At 42.4% G+C, this 21,336-nt stretch overlaps 1 protein-coding gene across 1 annotated transcript in view; it reads right to left on the bottom strand.

Annotated features, from left to right (window-relative positions):
• The window catches only part of MUSK (muscle associated receptor tyrosine kinase), an 84,942-nt gene extending 67,459 nt beyond the window's left edge, over positions 1-17,483 (bottom strand). The window contains exons 1-4 of the mRNA XM_006117991.5: positions 17,242-17,483; positions 13,433-13,559; positions 1,941-2,092; positions 637-764 (exon numbers count right to left, since the gene is read on the bottom strand). Of these exons, the coding sequence (XP_006118053.3) occupies positions 637-764; positions 1,941-2,092; positions 13,433-13,559; positions 17,242-17,383 (549 nt within the window). The 5' untranslated portion in view covers positions 17,384-17,483. The remainder of the gene's footprint in view (positions 1-636; positions 765-1,940; positions 2,093-13,432; positions 13,560-17,241) is intronic.
• Positions 17,484-21,336: the final 3,853 nt, after the last annotated feature.

Below are 21,336 nucleotides of genomic sequence, written 5' to 3'. Positions count from 1 at the left end.
AGCTATTCACTTAGCCACATTTTTGCAAATAAGTGAATAATTTAAAAAAGCTTGTGAATAAATATTTGCATAGAAGATCAGTTTGTTTTATTCACAATTAGATTCACAAACTCTTTTTGGCTGTACACATTGAATCTCCCTAGCCTGATACTCTCTGGTCCAGCAACATCCATGGTCCAGCATGATTTTAATTAGCTAGATGTCTACTTATCATGGGTGGCCAAGTTTCCAGAGGTCCAATAAGATTTGTTTATAGCCACTAGTCCTGACTCTCGGTGTTCTGTGCTGTTATTTAGCTCTAATTTACCTAATTAGAGAGACCAGTAAGCAGTGGAAGTGTTCGTAATGCTGCTAGACAATATTAACCTCCCTTGATTTGTCAAGTTCTCTGGTTTGATGCCAGACTAGAGGGGTTCAACTTGTATTAGGCCAGATCTACTAGTAATTTGAAAATGAGATATAGCATTTTTTTTGAGAATTTCTCTCTGTAAGTAAAATTATCCCTAACCAAAACCTTTTGTCATTTACATGACGTCTGTATTTCTCTATATGTTTATCGAGTAGAACTGACAAGTGCTTGGATTGATGATGTATTTTTAGCATCTATGCTATATATTCATGTCATTCTGTACTCACTCTTAGAACAGTTTCTCCCTTGATCCATGAGACAGAAGGTTTGGGATTCCCCATTGTAGTGCAAGGGAGAACAGCCTTTAATCCTTCTATTACTTTTACATTTACAGGAGGACGAGTTATTTTAGGTTCTAAAAAAAAAAGCCAAAATTAAATCTGAACAACAGACAATAAACACATTTCAAATATACTATTAAACAGACTCTTCCTCTCCATCCCTCTCTGCTTTCCTCTTCACACTAGCTAAGGTTTGATCCATGACTTTTTTTTAAATATGACATTGTCTTTTCAGTTTAGAACATTGCAGGCATAATATTTCCATGAGCACAATATATTTCAGGTATTTACTGTAATAAGCTTCTTCAGATTTTTAGTCAGGGGGATCTGGCTACATGTGTATTCACATACCAGTGTGACCTGAAATGATAAACAAGACCCAGCCATCTGATTCACACAAAGGTTGTTAAAGTGGATGCAGGTGCTCAGATTTCTTTGCGGTCAGTTTTTAAAAAAAATTGAACCTGCCATTGTAGGGGCTTCAGAATGGTGAGTTATGCCATTCAGAGGGGAATATGGCCACTCCTGTGGCCATCTGCAGTGGGTGGAAAGATTGTCATCACATTGCTGTTGAGCTGGGGAGCTTCACCCAAATAGTAGAGGCATCCTTCCCTCCACTGGGGATGGATTTTAAGATTAGGGAGTTGCTGAGGATTATTAATCTCCATAGCGAAAAATGTCAGCTGGAAGGAGGACGGGAGAATAGCCTTTTTGGTCGGTGAAGTATTATAAGAGTCTTACACAGATGTCCATCAGGAAAGATAAACCTGCCCTACCTTACGGTTTTGAGAGTCACAAGGAACGTAGCATTATAATTAAATTTGGTGCATAAAGCTTGAATAGCTAATTGTTTTTCTCTCGCATTCCCATTCAGGTACTGTAAAGATTTCTAGTATTTTCTGTATATAGCTGGGGGGATGTATTAAGGATTGAATAGTCAGAACAAGAACATGGTCAACAAATTTGCATAAACAAAGACCCAAATATGGTCCCTTCCATGCATGAAACACTGACTGCATTTGCCAGATGTAGAAACGCTATGCAAAACCAGATGTGTTCATACAGACATACAAAAACGTACATCCAGTATACTTTAAATTGCCCTTATTGTGCAAAAGTGGACCATGTTCCCAAATAGCAGCAGAATGGAGACCTAAGTGCCTGCTAGATTAATTCACAAAGTGAGACAAGCTTTTATTGTCCACTCAGTGATACCCCTCCCCCCCCCCCCCCCCCACACACACACTTACTCATTTTCACCTGTAAAGCCCCACAGCTTTTTGCAGGCACTCCAACTCCATTGTCAGCAGAGCAGCAGTACACTCCATCATCTTTGTCCTCTACGCTAAGAATGGTCAGGAGCTGCCCGTTTTCTTGTATGCTATACCGCATATCAAACAGCCTGCAGGATACAGTGACATGGTAACAAGAGCATGAGGTGCACAGTGTAAATCAGGACTCATTACAAGTTTTGCTTTTTTCTCATCATTTCTCAATTGGTGACACGTTTCAGTGTTTAGTGACACCAGTTTTAGTAGCAGTTCTGAACAGTCTTCTTTCTATCTAATCTGTGGTATTTATTCGGGCAGTCGATTTAACTGCAGTTAACTCACATGATTAGTTTAAAAAATTAATTGCACAGTTAAACAATAGAGCACCAATTGAAATTTATTAATTTTGAATAATTTTCTCCATTTTCAAATATATTGATTTCTATTACAACACAGAATACAAACAGTAATGTGCTCCTTTTATATTATTATTACTAATGTTTGCACTGTAGAAATAATAGACAAGAAATAGTATTTTTCAGTTCACCTCGAACAAATACTGTGCTGCAATCCTTTTATCGTGAAAATTTAACTTAATAATTTTTGTTGTTCCATAACTGCACTCAAAACCAAAACAATGTAAAACCAAAGCCTACAACTTCATTCAGTTTTACTTCTTGTTCAGCCACTTGCTAAGACAAAGAAGTTTGTTTACATTGATGGGTGGTACTGCTGCCTGCTTCTTATTTAAAACTAGAAGACTTACCCAGTGTTGCCAGGGTCCTTCAGGGCAGGGAGCTGGCAGTGTGGGGGTGCAGTAGTCAGGGCAGGACTTGGGGATGTGGGGGACTCAGGGCAGGAGGCTAGAGGTGTGGGGGGGTTGAGGAAATTTTTGTGAAAACATGTTTGTTTTGTTAAAAAAAAACCAATGGGTATTGATCAAGAAAAAGTCAAGCCATTTTAAGATTTTGGCATCCAAAACAGTTTTTGTTTTGTTTTGAAACAGAGAAAAATTGGGGGAGGGGGGAGAATGTAATTTGTCATGAGAAAAAATGTACCATCCAGCTCTGGCCCACCTGCCATAGAGAAGGAAATAAAATTCCTCAGGGCTCCACAAAGCTGTGAAGAGTTTTGTGTCCTGGAAGGGGAAAGTAGCCTGCTACTCTAGGTATTGCTGAATTGTGTAACAATGAAAAATTCTTAGGGGAGAAGAAGGGCCACTTTTGCAAATCTGAAAAATAAAACAATTTTTGGAGTCCGTTTCATGGTGCAAGATTTTTCCTGCTTGCGTCAAATATCATATCTCCATCAGATTCTGAGTGTTACATCTTTTTGTGACTGTTTACAACTGCACTCATGAAAGTAGCCTTAAGCTCTGACAAATGTTACTGAAATGAGGGATGAGTCTTCCTTGAACATTCAACCCTCCAAAAGACTTATTTGCTGTTTTTTAGTAATAAAACATTTTGCACTATAAGTCTAAATTCCTCATTTAAGATTCTATAGGCTCAACTTTCCAAAGTGAAGTTAGATACCTCTAAACACACCTTTCAGCAAAAGGAGCCATATCTGCTCTCAATTGCTCCTGTAGGTTTGTCTACAATGGCAAGTTACTATACTGTAACTTTCTCACACCGGGGTGTGAAAAAATCCTCCCACCGTGAGCCCAGCAAGTTAAAGTACTGGAAAGCGCCAGTGTAAACAGGCTCCCAATGCTGTAAGCTACTCCCCTCATGGAGGTGGTTTACCTAAAGCATTGGGAGATCTCCCTATGCTGTGTAACTCCATTGAAGTGAAGGAAGTGAGTGAAATCTGGACCCCCAATGTAGCCAATAGGAAATTTACTATAGATTTCAAAGGGATCAAGGTTTGATACTTCATGTTGTGTAAGACCCTGATTCTGTATTTACTGATGTCAGCCTAAGCACTGCCATTTATTTCTAAATGAGAGCAAAATAAAAACCCAGTTTAGCAATAGCATTCAGGAGATATATTTGGGATGGCTGTCATTGGTATGATATGATATTTGATATGATAATCATTGATTTTTTTATAATATTTTCCTTCATGTACTGCTTTCCCTATGGCTATCCAAGGCAACTGGTACATCACAGATTTTTGTACTTAAATAAAAATAATAATTGCTCATACAGTGCCATTGATTCACAGCTCAACAGAAGAGCAGTATGGCAGGAGAGCTATGTTGAGCAAATAATCAAACCCTTATTCTGGGAGCTTAAAATCAGCAGGCAAAAGCTGCTCCCATATGGGACAGGAAATACAAAGTAAGGATGTTAAATATAGGTTAACTGAATAGTTGAGTAACCTCATGGATTTTTAGTGGTTACTCGACTAGTCTATAGTCTCTGTGGGTGGGGCTGGCAGCCAGTGAGGAGTCCCCTGCCACTCCGTGCTGCTACCTCTGTATCAGAGGCAGCAGCGCAGGGCGCCAGGTAGGAGCTGATCTGTGAGGGGAGCCAGTTTGAAAAACAGCTCACCTTGCAGGCTGGCTGCCTGTTGTCCCGCACTGCTGCCTCTGATACCAGAACTGAGCTGGGCTGCCTGCCTGCCTGGCTCCTAATGCACTTTAAATACAGAGACACAGTGGGGGTAGATCCCAGACCCGGCGTGAGCCAGGACTGAGCTGGACTGCCTTCCAGTCTACTAAAACATTTACTGGCAAGGGAGTGGGGGGGGGGGGGGAAATGCATGTAGTCTGTAGCATTAACCTATAAATGTTTGCTTATCGGTTAATCAACGAATCCCTAATACATAGCTGAAACAGCACATAGCCTGATACAATCAGCCCAGATGCATTGTAGAATAGGTGTGTGATTTGGTGTATTTGTTTTGGAGACTGCACCCGCCGTAGTGGAAGATGTTGTGAGGCTAAAGCAGTACTTTTCAGGGAGAGCAATTTCCTCAAACTAAGTTTTGCAGTATGATCTATATGCTGGCCAAATACATGTCATGAATAGCTACACTTCAGTGGGTTTACTGAGAATTAGACATGTTACCAGAACTGCCTTGCCAGAGTTATAAAACTATCTTGGCTGTCTGAGTACTAGGAAAGCTTCCACACTACTGTTTAGGTTGGACAATGGAGCAGGAGGTGAGAAAATGGAAACTTTTTATGGTTTTCTGGAAAGTTTTTATTTTATTTAAATAAACCATTGTAGCACACGTTGCCATGCTCATAACTGCCAATAAATGGTTTCAGGTTCCCAATTAGCTGCCTTTTCTCTTTCTCCCCAGGAAAACGTAGGCGTTTACAAAGTAAAGTGAAAGATACAAATGCCCAGGAAGGACAGTTTAATGGCTAAAGTGCAGAAATAAGAGTCAGGAGCTCTGTTTCTGTCTGCCTGACGCTGATTTCCTAGGTGACTTCAAGCAAGTCATGTAGACCTAGATCCTCAAAGATCATTAGGCACCTATCTTCCATTTGAAATCAATTGAAAGCACCTAAATGCCTTTGAGGATGGTGGCTTTATTCTCTAATTTTCAAAGACATGATTTTTAGAGGTGTTGAATAGCCACAACTCCATTGAGTGCTCAACTGTTCCTCTGATAATCAGGCCCGAGGTGCTGGAGAGTGGGACCCCGATAATTAAAGCAGGGCTACTCAACTTTGGAAGCCTTGGGGGCCACAATGATACTCAGAGCACATGCCGGGGGCTGCAACTTAAGTGTGGTTGCATATACATGAAAATATATATGCAAATATATACAAGTAGCTTCTTTCACAGTGATGGGCATGAATACAAATATTAAGCCTTAAGCCGCATCATCAGACCCAAAAGTGGCCAGTGTGAGCCAGTCAGCACCTCTCAGGGTCTCCCCACAAGGCTAAGCAGCCAGCACCTCCCACAATGCCCTGGCACTCCCAGCACCTACTCTCTGAGGGCTAGAAACGCTGACACCCTGTACCTGTCTGTTCCAGCCGGCCTGTGCGCTTGCATCTTTCAATGCTCACCCCACCTGAGAGACACCTCGCCATTGTGTTCCCAGTGGAGGCCATGTTCAAAGGATCCCACCCGTGGTCCGTGTGTTGAGCCCTGTGTGTAAACCCAAACCGCACCGCGAGCTGCAAACAAATGGGCTGCGGGCCACGTGCAGCCCACGGGCTGAGCGTTGAGTAGCCCTGAATTAAAGCAATGTCTTTCAAAAATGTTGACTTATCCCCTAGTGCTTCACTTTCCTTGTGTATAGAAGAGAAATAATGACACGTCTGTGCCTCACGGGATTGCTGTGAGATTTAATTCAGTGCCGTTCATAAAGCACTTCGTAATTCTTGGAGCAAAAGTGCTATGAAAGCACAAGGCATGGCTCTTTACTGCCTTGCACCGTGTAGCACTGGTGACATGTGCAAGGAAGCAGGAAAATGCTATACATCAGAATGGGAGCATTCCACACTCAAGCAGATTAAACAATTACACTGGATTCCTGTTATTCACAATTATAACCTATGACATCATCTGTCAGGTTTCCTCTTGGAGATGAGACCCCAACCGATGTCTGCATGGTTGAAGTTCATACTGCTGTTCCTCCAGCAAACATTTGCAGGTTTAGACTATGCTTTGAAAACGAATTAGCCACCTGGAGTTAACTGACCAGCAGGCAGAGGTAGAAAACTCTACAATATATGCCACAAAGTCAGTGACCATAGGAAGCAAGGAATTCATAAAGAACTGCATGCAATCTAATCTCATAAATCCTTATTCTGGCATCATTCCCATTGAATTCAGTTGTTTACATATTGTTTTGTTTTGAAGTTAGCTGTCTGTCCCGTGTCCCTGAACCTTGGCAAAGGAAGATTTCCAAAATAAAATAATTAATATTTATTGATCATAATAATTAGCCTCAATGATATCTGATTTTTATAAAGGCCATTGTTTTGGTTCTTTTCTGTTTAGCAACTCTTTCTCCCTCCCTGTGTTTGGAACGTAGTTGGAAGAGTTTCAGTTTACATAAAGCCCTGTGTTGGTGCCCACCAGTACCAGCTATAAGTGGGAAAAGCTATTTTGTTTTTGCGACAGAAATACCAAGAGATGAACAAAGCAAACTGAAGTGTTTGGTCCCACAAAAAATAGGTTTTTAGGAATTTTTTTTGCCAGTGATATAAACAGACATGCTCTGTCTAATAGGGAGCTAATATTAATATCATAGTGAAACACCTTTGGGAAGATGATTTCAGCTATTGGAGAGAGGGATACTGTACCACTTAGTGGACTTGTATACTCACACAAGGTGTATGTACCTTTAAGTGTTTGGGAAGGTCACGTGACCCCAGTCCTGATGTATAAATTGCATCCACCATGCTGTTTCTCCTTTCAGTACTAGGTTTATCATTGGAGAAGACAGGTGGTTTAATCTGGAGATTCCATCCATCAAGATTTAGGCCCTCAATCTGGAAGCTGTTTAGCACAAAGATTTTTTTGGTGGGGAGGGAGGACTTTATTACAGCTCTTGCAGGATTGGATTTTGGGCTAAAGAGGACAGTTCTCCTGCAGTCACTGGAGCATGAATTCTAAAATCTTTTGTGTGGCTATATATGCAAAGTTTTAAACAAATTTACAGGTTAGATATATTCTAAAATCATTTAATTACCAGTCAGTTCTGCCTGCAGTTATAGCCAGTCTGGAATCTCCTGAGTGTTTCTCACAAGCCCACCAAAAAAAAAAAGTTATCCTAAAACAGTCCTTGAGTACTTTTTTTAAACTAAATGAATTTCCCGTCACTGAAAGAGAGGCAAGGGAGAATAAAGAATGTGAGACAGGGAATGCAAAGGAATTTACCTGATAAAAGGTTAAACATGAATGAACTACTTTTTACCTTTACAAGAGATTATCTGCAAAATATAACCACAACAAGAGTAACAAACAGTTTCCAAATCACAGCACATCATTTCCTCTTTAGATGATGTTTTGGTAGGTAGTGAATAATGTGTGAAAATGTACAATTCAAAGCAACCATTTTTTATCTATTATTATCTTTACAAGGCAAGAATAATAATACTTTATGATTACTTAACATTTTCTATGCAGGATTCACAAAATACTTCACAAAACATAAATTAAGTCCTGCAGCACTCCTTTCCATCTGAGACATGTCATCGCTGATATGGTTATTGGTAAACTGAGGAACAGAGCTAACTGTCTTCATTGGCGGTTACACAAGAAATCTGTGGTGGCAGCAATAGACTCCAGGTCATGTGACTGTCCCCTTCATATTCAAATGTGTGGGGCCATATTTGAAAATTAGCTCTAAAATATACAGAAATGAGATGCAAAGAATAACAAGGATCAAATTCTCCTCTGATATGCCCCTGCCCCTCCTTCCCTCTGCAACCACATTGAAAATAACTCCAATATTTGGCTAAGAATACGCTCAGGCAAGAAGCTCACAGCAGAGCTGGGCACAAACCACAGATTCCCTGACTCCCTGTCTGACATCTCTTCCACCACTATTGAGCATCAGCGTCTGGCACTGTAGCACAGCACTCTTGGCATGTTCTGTGTGCTATACAATCCCAAATGCACTGTGAGTTCTCAATAACAAATAATAATCCCTACATAAAACCAAACAGTCACCGTCTTGTCCTCTCCTTAACTATCTCACGCCAATGAAGTGCAGCTGTTTTTCTAACTTTTAGGATCTTGTGCCGAGCCCCAAAACCTGACACATGGCCAGGTTGCTCCACCACCAGCATTTGCTAGTCCACAAAGTTACCAGTCAACACTGGGTCTAGTGCAGATTAGTTTTCCCACAGAAATCAATATTGTAACAATCCCTGGGCCTAAGTAAGTGCCTCATCCTAACCCTGCTGTGAGTGTACAGAGTTGGAGAGACTGTAAGGACTCCCCTTCCCTACATGGCTTGTGCAGTGCAGTGACTTCATGATGCCCCAAAAGGACCTGCACAGGCTCAAAGAGCAGGACTGATGAGCTGAGGAGAGTAGGCTGCACTACGTAAAGGAGCGTAGTCTTAGGCTCTGAGCAGGCCTTAGAGAGACATCCTCCTCCCCCACGACAGACAGCAGCCCAGTGCTCACCCATTGGGTGATGCTGCTCAAGCAATTGTTTTCCCCTGAAAAAGCCTGACTTCTCAAAATCTACATGGAAATATACCTATCTCATAAAACCAGAAGGGAACTTGAGAGAGCATCAAGTCCAGTCCTGCACCCTCATGGCAGGACCAAGTACCATCCCTGAGAGATTTGCCCCAGGTCCCTAACTAGCCCCCTCAAGGATTGAACTCACAATCCTGGATTTAGCAGGCTAATGCTCAAATCACTGAGCTAGTTTTCCCCCAGGGTGTAGAGGCTAAAAGCCACCCTGATTTGTGCACAAAATCTGGCAAGCACTGGTGCAGGTAGATGTCTGCAAAGATATTTAATGGAGATATGGCTCCAGGAACCTGGATAACAACCCTACGAAGCATATATAAATACCTTTATTTGCCCCATCTGTTCCACAAAGTGGAATAGCGTACTCAGCTACCATGCACGGAGCATTCTGTGACTGCCTTAAAAACACCCGCTAATACATCCCATCTGTGCTGATTTCTAACATACAGAACCCCTGCACATGTGTTTCTGTTCACATCTCTCCCCGTGAGAGACTTTCACCAAAATGCACTAAGGCAGTTTCTTTCTGCTATCACAAACCTCTTGTTTCGTGGGCAAACACATGATTCTCCTGCCAAACAATCTGATCCAATATTTTGTTTAGAATCACAACAGGTAACATCATTTATTTCCCGCTTACAGGATCACATCTTGTGACACTGCTGTTCTATCAAGGACATGCTAAAGGGGAACATACTTGACTCTCTGCTAGTACTTTTCATCTATAGTTTTCAACTCAACCCTCCACATTTTACACCCTGCTGTGTTCCTCAGTGTTACATTTTAGCAGAGCTGGTAGGAAATCAGAATTTCCATCCTGCAGAAAATTCTTGTATTACAAAATTTGTTTTAATCCCAACTTGAGGTAAGAAGTCAAAAAAGCCACACCTTTCATGCTATGGAAATAGCCTAGAAATTTTGATTCAAAACATTTTGTTTCAACACTCCCTACCAAATGAAATGTTGTGACATTCTAGAATCAAAATGTTTCAGTTTGAATGGTTGAACTGAATTGACGCTGAGTTTTGGTTTGATTCTACATTAATCTGCATCCCCTTGGGTATGTCTAGACTATATGCCTCTGACAACAGAGGCATGTAAAATAGGCTACCCAACATAGTCAATAAAGCGGGGATTTAAATATCCTTAGCTTCATTAAAATAAAAATGGCCACTGCGCTGTGCCGGCTCAGCTGATTGTTGGCACAGCGCAGCAGTCAACACGCAGATCAGTCGACAGGGGAAGCCTTTGTCGACCTCTCCTGTTGGCCAACATGGAAAGGAGCAGAACAATGATCTCATTTCTGCCATGTACCTTTTGGGGTTTCTAGCACCATCATCACGAGTCATAAGGGAGTGGTCGACAAAGGCTTTCCCTGTCAACTGATCCGCATCTTGACTGCCGCACTGTGCCGACAATCAGCTGAGCCGGCACAGCGCAGTGGCCATTTTTATTTTAATGAAGCTGGGGATATTTAAATCCCCGCTTCATTGAATATGTTGGGTGCTATCAAATCCCCCCTCACTCTTCTCTTCTGCAGACTAAACAAACCCAAATCCCTCAGTCTCTCCTCATAGGTCATACGCTCCAGCCCCCTAATCATTTTGGTTGCCCTCTGCTGGACCCTCTCCAATGCGTCCACATCCTTTCTATAGTGGGGGGCCCAGAACTGGACACAATAGTCCAGATGTGGCCTCACCAGAGCCGAATAAAGGGGAATAATCACTTCTCTGGATCTGCTGGCAATGCTCCTCCTAATGCACCCTAATATGCCATTAGCCTTCCTGGCTCCAAGGGCACACTGTTGACTCATATCCAGCTTCTCATCCACTGGAATCCCAGGTCCTTTTCTGCTGAACTGCTACTTAGCAATGCTTGAAACAATGCTTGGGAGTCTTCCGTCCCAAGTGCAGGTCTCTACTCTTGTCCTTGTTGAACCTCATCAGATTTCTTTTGGCCCAATCCTCTAATCTGTCTAGGTCACTTTGGACCCTATCCCTGCCCTCCAGCGTATCTACCTCTCCCCCTAGCTTAGGGGACGTCTAGACTATATGCCTCTGTCACCTCAGCATGCCTCAGCGCGATAGTCTGGATGCGCAGGTGTCGACACCAAAGGTATTTGTCGACCACCCAGGTAAACCTCACCCCAGGAGGCTTACCTGGGTGGTTGACAAATACCTTTGATGTCGACACCCGCGCGTCCAGACTATCGTGCTGAGCCGACAAACAGCTGATCAGCTGTTTGTCGGCTCAGTGTGGCAGCCATGTAAATTTAAATGAAGTTGCAATTATTTAAATCTCCGCTTCATTTTACTATGTTGGGTAGCCTAATCTACATGCCTCTGGTGACAGAGGCATGTAGTCTAGACGTACCCTTAGTGTCATCTGCACACTTTCTGAGGGTGCAATCTATCCCCTCATCCAGGTCATTGATAAAGATATTGAACAAAACCGGACCAAGAACCAATCCTTGGGGCACTCCGCTAGAAACCAACCACCAACATGACATTGAGCTGTTGATCACTACCCATTGGGCCCATCAGCCTAGCCAGCTTTCTATCCATTTTATAGTCCATTTATCCAATCCGTATTCCCTTAACTGGCTGGCAAGAATATTGTGGGAGACCGTATCAAAAGCCTTGCTAAAGTCAAGGTATATCACATCCACTGACTTTCCCATATCCACAGAGCCAGTTACCTCATCATAGAAGCTAATCAGATTGGTCAGGCACGACTTGCCCTTCGTGAATCCATGTTGACTATTCCTGATCACTTTCCTCTCTTCCAAGTGCTTCAAAATGGATTCCTGGAGGATCCCCTCCATGATTTTTCCAGGGACTGAGGTAAGGCTGACTGGACTGTAGTTCCCTGGATTGTCCTCCTTCCCTTTTTTAAAGATGGGCACTACATTTGCCTTTTTCCAATCATCCGGGATCTCTCCCAAACTCCATGAGTTTTCAAAGATAATGGCCAAAGGCTCCACAATGACATTTGCCAAGTTCCTCAGTACCCTTGGATGCATTAAATCCGGGCCCATGGATTTGTGTATGTTTAGCTTTTCTAAAGTTCCTAACTTGTTCTTTCCCCACCATGGGCTGTCCACCCATACTGCGTTGCCTAGTACATTAGTCTGGAAACTGACCTTCTCCGTGAAGACAGGGGCAAAGAAAGCATTAAGTACTTCAGCTTTTCCCACATCACCTGTCACTAGGTTACCTCCTTCATCCAGTAAGGGCCCCGCAGCCTCTCTGATCACCCACTTCTTGCTAACATGCCTATAGAAACCTTTCTTGTTATCCTTCACATCCCTTGCTAGCTGCAATTCCAGTTGTGCTTTCACCTTCCTGATAACTCCCCTGCATTCTCGAGCAATATATTTATGCTCTTCCCTAGTTATCTGTCCAAGTTTCCACTTCTTGTAAGCTTCATTTTTGTGTTTAAGCTCACCCAGGATTTCCCCAGTAAGCCAATCTGGTCGCCTACCATATTTGCTTTTCTTGTTGTGCATCAGGATGGTTTCTTCCTGTGCCTTTAATAAGGCTTCTTTAAAATACTGCCAGCTCTCCTGGACTCCTTTCCCCTTCATGTAAGCATCCCAGGGAATCCTGCCCATCAGTTCTCTGAGGAAGTCAAAGTCTGCTCTTCTGAAGTTCAGGATGTGTATTTTGCTACTCTCCTTTCTTCCTTTGGTCAGGAACCTGAAATCTACCATCTCATGATCACCGCTTCCCAGGTTGTCACCCACCTCTACTTCCCCTACTAGTTCCTCCCTGTTTGTAAGCATCAGGTCAAGCTGTGCATGGCCCCTGGTCGGTTCCTTCAGCACTTGTACCAAGAAGTTATCCCCAGCATTCTCCAAAAACTTCCTGGATTTTCTGTGTTCTGCTGTATTGGTCTCCCAACAGATGTCAGGATGATTAAAGTCCCCCATGAGAACCAGGGCCTATGATCTGAAAGCTTCTCTCAGTTGTCTGAAGAAAGACTCAAACCTCATCAACCTGATCCGGTGGTCTACAGCATGGTCTCCTCTCTTGACTTGAAGTGACATGGCACATTATGTGTAAACCAGGGCATGAAGCATCTAAACTACAGTTTACATGAGGCATCTCAGCAGCTCAAAATGGCACAAAATGAAATGTTTCAATTTGGCTTTAAAAGTGGAAGAGTTTCAATTCAGCACAACCTGACCAAATAGCAAAACATATAAATGGATTTGGAGCTTGGTTTCAGAATCTGCATTTTCCACTGAAGAAACGTTTTGATCAAAAATTCCTGACCCACTGTAATATCTACCTTATGTACAAGGATGCCCATGTGTGGCACTTCCTCGGGTTTGCCTTCTTACCTGATGGGAATGTTGTTACGTGTCCAGGTAATTTCTGGCTCAGGGTAGGAGTCCACCACACACATGAACTTGGCGACCTCTTCTACTAAGGCATCCACGGTTTCCAGGGGAGTGTGGATAAGCGGAGCTACAGAAGGAAGGGGAGAAAACATGCCACTTCACTCTTGGGTTTCTTCTGCTAAATCATCAAACTGCCTGGTGAATTCACAGGCACAAACCAATGAGACTGTTCTGCTGTGCAACGTATGTGGCGCCACATTCCCAGCAGGGTCATCTCCTGACCCCTTCCCTTGCGTTCAGTAATTCTCTGACATGGAACTAGGCCATTTATAACTGACCAGCGGCTGGCAATTCTCTGCACCCCTACACTGGTGAGTCGGCATTTTCCTCCAATGCACACGGGGCTTCCTGCACCAGCACAGCTGAAGTGAGGGGCCCATGGGCATTTTCCAATTTCTTGATCATGTTTTTCCTAACTCTCAAAGGGTTAGATCATGAAGTTATCCCAGCATGGTCTGATTCAAAGAGTCCAGTTCAGCCTCTGCTTCTCCCTCCATGCCCACTTAGCTGCACAGGGAGAGAGAAGCAGAGGCTGAACTGGACTCTTTGGGAGGGGGATCAGATCCCAGGCTCTGCCCGCTACCTATCTATACAAGGGGGACAAGTGGCCTCTGCAGCCGTTGCTCATCTTTGTGTGGACTAGCAATGCTGGGTCTATATATGGGAATAAGGGGACTCCTTGACTTGCCTGTCTGAGTGTGTAAGGTGACTTGCCACTTATACCCCCAAAAAAGCAAGATACAGGAGTCCTTGTCATTAATACAGACTGATTCAGTTCCACTGTATTTCTTGGTTTTAACAAACATGGAATACAATTTCTGGCATTTACATTTATTGTCAAGTACTCATCATCAAATGAAATACCTCTATCTTTGGAAGGGCATTTTCCATGCCAGTTGGTAAAAGCCGGAGCATAGTTGTTAGAGATCAAAGAGGACCTCTCAATTATTTTCCCCTCCGCTTGGTGATCACAGGAACGGAAGATGCATAATCAGTTCCTCTCAATGTATGTCTGGCAGAGACATACATTCTGTACTAGGTACACGGGATTTCACTGACCGTGGATGCTCTGCTGTGAAATACTGCAGTGAACTTGAAGGAGTGGCAAGAAAAATCCCAGGAACCTTTAAACACCGCAAAGAAAATGACCCTGCCTATACATAAATTACTAAATAGACAGACTCTGTTTACTGCAGAGATGTCTGGTACATGTTGATGTCTCTTCATGGAAAAATCTTGCCTGAACTATGTCGTCTTCTTCTCTAGCCAATCCAATCTGTATTAAATATTCCTGAGCATTACAATACACCCAAGCCATCTGGTGATGTGAGACACTCCCGTATAAACGAGACAGAAAATTGATATGGTATAGTATAGAATTTGTGCCTGACTCTTTTCTCATTTACCTGGGTGTACAATAACATTCTGTTGGAGTTATGGATGCAGTTCAGTTGGAGTAAAATTGGGATAACAACGAGAAGAATCAGATGCTTCATACTAATGTTACCTCTCAGGTTCACAGTATTGTACAGCACGTTTCAAAACTGCTACTAAGACAAGCGCATGCTAATAAAATTTCTGTTCAGGATAACTGCACACACACTACTCATAGTAGTCAGTAATTACATATATGTGAAGAACAAATCATAGTTCTGGAACAAAAATAAATGAGAGAGTAGCATCAGGTTATCATTTAGAAGCACTGCTTTAAAGGATGCAGGGTGTTTAGTACAGGATAAGAAGTCTCTCTTCTACAATGGTAGCAACTGATACAATTGGAGTACGATTTGTGGGCTGTGCCACCATTTTGTTTCTGCTAAAGAGAGCTCCCTAAAATGGCAGTGACTGGTGCTTATTTAGACATTGACATAAAAAAAGTTCTAATGTTGATAAGAACCAGTGCTTTCTCAGCCCGAAAACTCACACTGGCCCATATTGCCAATTTTTAAATCGGTTGAGAAAGACGCACAGTTCATCGCGCCAAAGTTTGAGAAACTGCCAAGACTTGAGTGTGCTGGAGAAAATAGATCAGGATAATGCCTGTGACATGTTTAGGTATCATTATGATTTTAAATAGAATCACAAGACATGTAACCTCTCCATCATTAAGGCCATTCAGGTGGCATTTTCCTGGACATCAACTGTAAGTTCAGGAAGTAGCAAAAGGATTCAAGGTCAATATTAAATGTTGCTAGTGTTCATTACTGAGGGTACATCTACACAGCAGGGCTAAACTCAAAATAAGCTACGCAACTTGAGCTACACAATTGCGTAGCTTAAATCAAAATCGCTTATTTTAAATTTAGGCACGTCTTCACAGAACTTATTTCGAAATAGAGCACTCTTCCTCCAACTTCCCTTAATCCTTGTAAAAAGAGGGTTACAGGAATTGGAGTAAGAAGTCCTCCAATTGGACATTGTGTGTAGACCTGAACTTTGTTATTTCAAAATAACGTTATTTGCTCCGAAATAACAGTGCTATGTAGACGTATCCTTAGTGTTCTAAGTTCAGTCCATCAGAGTGTACTGGATTGTGGAGAGGGGGTTTACTTTTAATCTAAACGTTTTTAAACCAACAAAGTAAACAGAAAAATAAAATTTACGCCCATTCCAGCTGTGTAGACTCTTAGAAATAGTGAAACATCTCTAACTATGAACTACTCTTGTGCATATCTCTGACCATTACTGGTCCAGCTTTGCTGCAAAAACCATATGACTTTGTGGTCTTATCAGCACACTTGGTTGCCTTCATGAACATGAACATGACATTTAGCTTTCTTAAAAAGAAAATCTTGTGCAGATGTTTCATGAAAGGGTAGGTATCGGAAAAATCACTTCTATCTCTCTTTGTTTACTTGTTTCTCTAGTCTTGCTACTATCTACCATGCACCTCCCAAGCCTCATTTACTGTTGCTGCCTTAACACAATACCTTGGGTTCAATTTCCATGTCAATAAATTTGGAAAGCAAGTGAAACAGTCTGATCACTGACTGTATGTATTCATCTTGACTTGGGCAAAGCTACTGGCATAACACTGACTAACAGCTTCTTCTTGGTCCATATTCCCTTTCCCAAGAGTTCATGGTATATTTTAATTCAGTTCTAATAACCAATATGAGAAGAAGAAAGCCTTCATTTAGCTGATAGTTTGGTTCTCATATGGTAAATCTTCGGTTTCCATTACATAAAGTTGCATCTCTCAGAATCTTCTGAACAGATTTTTTAGACTTTCATATGGGGAACTAATTATGAGTTGTGTGTGTGTGTGTGTGTGTGTGTATATAATACCAATGATATGTAAATAATATACATAAAGTATATGTGTTTGTATATATTTATATGTGCAGTTATATATTAATATGAACACATTATGAATACATATGTGATACACACACACGTGTATCATAAAACTTTTGACCCTAACAAAAGTATGCAAGTTAGTAGCTAAGCCTTAGTAGCTTGATTTGATATGACAAACACCCATCCCACACAAACTGGACTCAAAGAACTTCCTTGTCTATTATAGTGACATTAAGTGCTATTTGTAAACAAACAATCTTAGATAGATATGCAGGATTATTTCATCATTAGCTGCTAAAGACAACAAATGACCAGCTTAGTAAATAGTCAAATTAATACCATTTTTACCAAAGACATAAAGGATGCAACTTAAAATTCTAAATTGTCCTTATAAAAATTCCTTAATCAGTGACAAATATGAAGAGAAGATGAAGGCTGTTTAAACAAACCTTTTGGAAGTTTTTCAGCCACGCTGAAGGCCACCAGGGTGAAGATATGTACAAGTGGAATGTGTAATAAGTCTTTCATGGTTAATCCAGAATCATATGCAGCTCCTTTAGGTAAATGCACTGAGTTCCCTGCCAGTTTCATTTTAAACCATACAAAGTTTGTTACAAAGTGCCCCAGCTAATGGACTCTGCTATGGAGTGTATGGGATCTAAGTATAATCAGGAATTCTCGGACGTGGCTACAGTGATGGACGTGGCCAGCTGGTATGCATCCACTTAAGTCAGTACGATAACATGGGGCTCATGAAACAAGAGAAAGTGAATCCCTTTAGAATTCCTTTTGAGCAAAGATCATGGACTACAATGGCCGAATGCCTTTCCAAAACAATAACCAGACTGAACAGAGTGCAAATTGTCAGGCCTTTATCCCAGACCAAGGTAAAAACACTAGTAGAACTCATGTTTGTCATTGACATGTATTTTCTTTCAACTTGGTCCTTTCTTTTTTCCCTTCTCTCTTTGTCTCTTGCTTGTCATAATCCCTGATGAATAGCTGAAATATACCACCTGTTCCACTGCTGATTGTGCTTTGCTTTTGCTTAGTAGATACATCTGCCAGAGCACAAGATGTCTGACTCTGGGAACTGAAATCTGGTCTTGTTTATCAAGGAGACTGTCAATTTTTCAGATTTGTTGCAGCAGACTGAGAAAGCAGCATCATGTCCTGCAAATAGACTCTTGAACCCATACAAGCGCTGGCAAAATGAAAGATTAACAGTGATCGGGAATGTTGCTCAATTTCTTCTCTGGAGGATCAAGTGTATTTCACTGTAATCTCAGCAAGAGCGTGGTAAATTCAGGCAACAGTTGATCTAGTCATTTTATGAACTGTACATGTTAAATCTAGGCATGATTATCTCAGTGATTTCTTATTATTGTCCAAGTCTCTATTGAAAAACAAGACACATTTTCAAGGGGGCCTCAATCCAACACCTACACATGCACCCAATTTTATTGTATGTTAGCAGACTTATTCAGCATTGCCCGGGTCTTTCAGGGCACAGCCTTGGGTATGTGGAGGGGGACAGGAGGCCGGAGGGGGGGTTAAAAGCATGTTTTCTCCCCCCAGTTTCCCTACTCTCCCAAGGCCTGTTCTCCTTAACCCCATGCCACCTCCCCAGCCTGCCCAGGGCCTGTTCTTTCCCCCTTAGGACACCTCCACAAGACGCAAGGACTTGTTCTCGCCCCACCCCCAGAACACACCCCAGGAGGGCTACTTACTGGTGTGTTGGCAGGCAGGATGGCGGAGCCCCTGCCCTGAGGGTCACTCCCATGGTGATACGACTGCCCCCAGAGGACACACTGCAGGACAGCTCTGCCCTGTGGTCTCACTGCCCCCAATAGACATTCTTATATCACGTCCTTCTGAAAGCAGACCCTTCCTCTGTAGGTTATGGGAAACTGTCCCTTTTCCAGGGCTTCCATTTGTCCTGACCTTGCTTTACATTAGGAGAAGAGGAAGCTGCATACCAAATTCGGTGGCCCTTGCTCTCACCGTTTAGGAGGAGTTCTTGAACAAACAGTCTTGCAGACAGACAAACTGATACACTCTAATATATATTTATATCTATCTATCTATCTATGGGTATGTCTACACTAGCTTGTTAGTTCGAGCTAGGTAGGCAAATGAGGGCAACCGGAGTTGCAAATGAAGCCCTGGATTTAAATATCCCAGACTTCATTTGCATGTTCCCAGGTGCCACCATTTTTAATTCCCCCTTAGTCTGAACTCCGTGCCCGCAGCTACACGCGGCAGAAGCTTTTTGCAGAAGCGCATTGCAAAAACGATGTGCTTTTGCACAAGACAGTGTCCACACTGCATAGACGCTCTTGCGCAAGAAAGTTCTGATTATCATTCACAGAATGGCCATCAGAGCACCTGTGCTTTTTCTGATAGGCTCTTTTTGTGCAAGAAACCCCTGTTGAGCATCCACACACACCTTTTTGAGCTAGAACTCTTGCGCAAAAAGGAGTTATTCCTTGCAGAAAGAGGTGTACCTACACCACAAAAAGCCCTCTTTTCTGCCATTCTCCTGTACATTTTCTTGCGCAAAAACGTGCTTGAGGTGTGGATGTTCTGAGGGTATTTGCACAAAAACCCTGTAGTGTAGACGTAGCCTGAGGGAAGAAGATTCACATGCTGCATTTGAGTATAGCTGTCAGTGCCCTGTTCCTATAAAGCACATAACTAAAATAAGAGTCTCTCTTTGTTCCCTGGCAGATCACTATAGAATAACCCTTTACTATGCATGGGTCGCCTTCAACTGGGAGACTTCCCATTTCTTTTCAGTGAAGTACCAGCTTGCCAGGAGTTAACCTTGCACTGCTGAAAATCTTACAGCCTGGTTATCCCCAGCGACAGTGCCACAGGCAGCCATAGCTGTGTTTCTGAGCAGCTGGTGGTGGTCTTGATTTCTCTACAGAGTGACACCCCAAGCAGGTGCATAAAGTCTTGTTGTTCACTCTTCTCTAGTTTCAGCTCCTCTGACTTTAAATGTAATAAGAGGATTGTAAACTCCTGGGTCACTATGCCCATTGATTTATGAAACCTTCACTCTGTCACATGGTGCAACGGCTCAATGAGTGAGAAATTTGAGACACATTTAGAAATATTTTGGAGGGCCCGCATGGAAGTCAGGCAAGTTTACCCAACTTCTTACACTTCTGGTGGGGCAGGGGAACATCCCAGTGCATTCCCATTTGGCAAAATAAACCCTTGTATGGAAATGGAGCTACGTGGCCCATTACTAACTGAAGTAGAATGGATTTTATTATATGGAATCTTAAACAGACTAGAAGATGCAATCTGATACATGTGACTCCAAGGCATAACAAGAAAACCATGTATTAAAACCTGAAGACTGAAAATTCGCATAAAGTCTCTCATTGTAAAGTAGAATGCTTGTGTGTCTAACACAGTGATACTCACAGTTCTGTGATTTGGAAGCCACCTTTGCACAATTGCAGTAGCTCTGGTGCAATAACACTTTTGGTATTCACAGATTATCTCAATTTTTCAGTAAGTGGTGGAAGAACAGCACCTGAGGACAGGAAACCGTGAGTTAGGAGGAGGTCTGCGAGACCCCTGTTTTAATGATATCCTGTATTTGGGGCATTCTGCCTCTTGTCCTGCGTCGAGGCTTTATACAATGCACTTGACTGTGGCTTTTTGGCAATAACCTTGCAAAGGAAAATACTTTGACTCACATGCAAGATTTTGCACTGTGAATAAAACATTGTGCACTCCTGACCCATATTCATAAGCTTTGCCCTGGCTTTCCCACTCAGCACTTGTTTATTTCCTTAAGGTACCTACTCTCTGGTGAGGTCATTCATTTTCAACAGGAGTAACAGTGCAGTACTTTGGGGATATGTGCAGCCATTTTTAAAAATCATTACCAGGGCTGATATTTGTATTAAAACAGATGTTCCAAGTTATCCCTGTGCATCCCCTTTCCATACACCTGCCAATTGCATTTCCTTCCTTCCCCTACAGCATGTAGGACATGATCTAAATCCCAGTTATGTCTATAGGAGCCTTTCTAACTGCAGTCGGTTTTGCATAAGGCCCTTGGAGCCTGGCTGTGGTAAACCAATATGACTTCATTCATATTAATGCAATTAAGCCGCACTAAGCTAAGTCAATTTTCTGTCCCTGCAAGGTCCATTGTCTTGGGAGAGTGTCATAGTCCTGATCTTTATGTGTGGTGGGGGTACCAACCTCACACCAGAGAGGAAGGGGTTATGAAGTTGCAGCTGCCCCTGCACATTATGTCAGGAGCAGATGAAAAGTTCAAAAGGGGAGCGGCCAGTAGGATAGTTCCTGGTGCCTGGGCAGGCTGAGGGGGGGACACATGGGGATAGACAGCAGTACATGCCTTTCCTGTGGATGGTCCAAGCATCCCGAAATGAAGGTAGTAGGCTCTTTGTGAACACTGGGCTGTACTGTGGCTTGGCCTGTGAAATAAGAGAGGCCAGTGACTTGTTTTCTGGGACTGGCTATTTGTTTCCTTTTCTTTTTTCTTAGCACCTTTG

Source organism: Pelodiscus sinensis, chromosome 6, assembly GCF_052426305.1.
Source record: "Pelodiscus sinensis isolate ZL-2025 chromosome 6, ASM5242630v1, whole genome shotgun sequence".
Classification (NCBI taxonomy): domain Eukaryota; kingdom Metazoa; phylum Chordata; order Testudines; family Trionychidae; genus Pelodiscus; species Pelodiscus sinensis.
The sequence above is the reverse complement of the archived record's forward strand: the minus strand, read 5'-3'. Positions and strand labels throughout refer to the sequence as shown.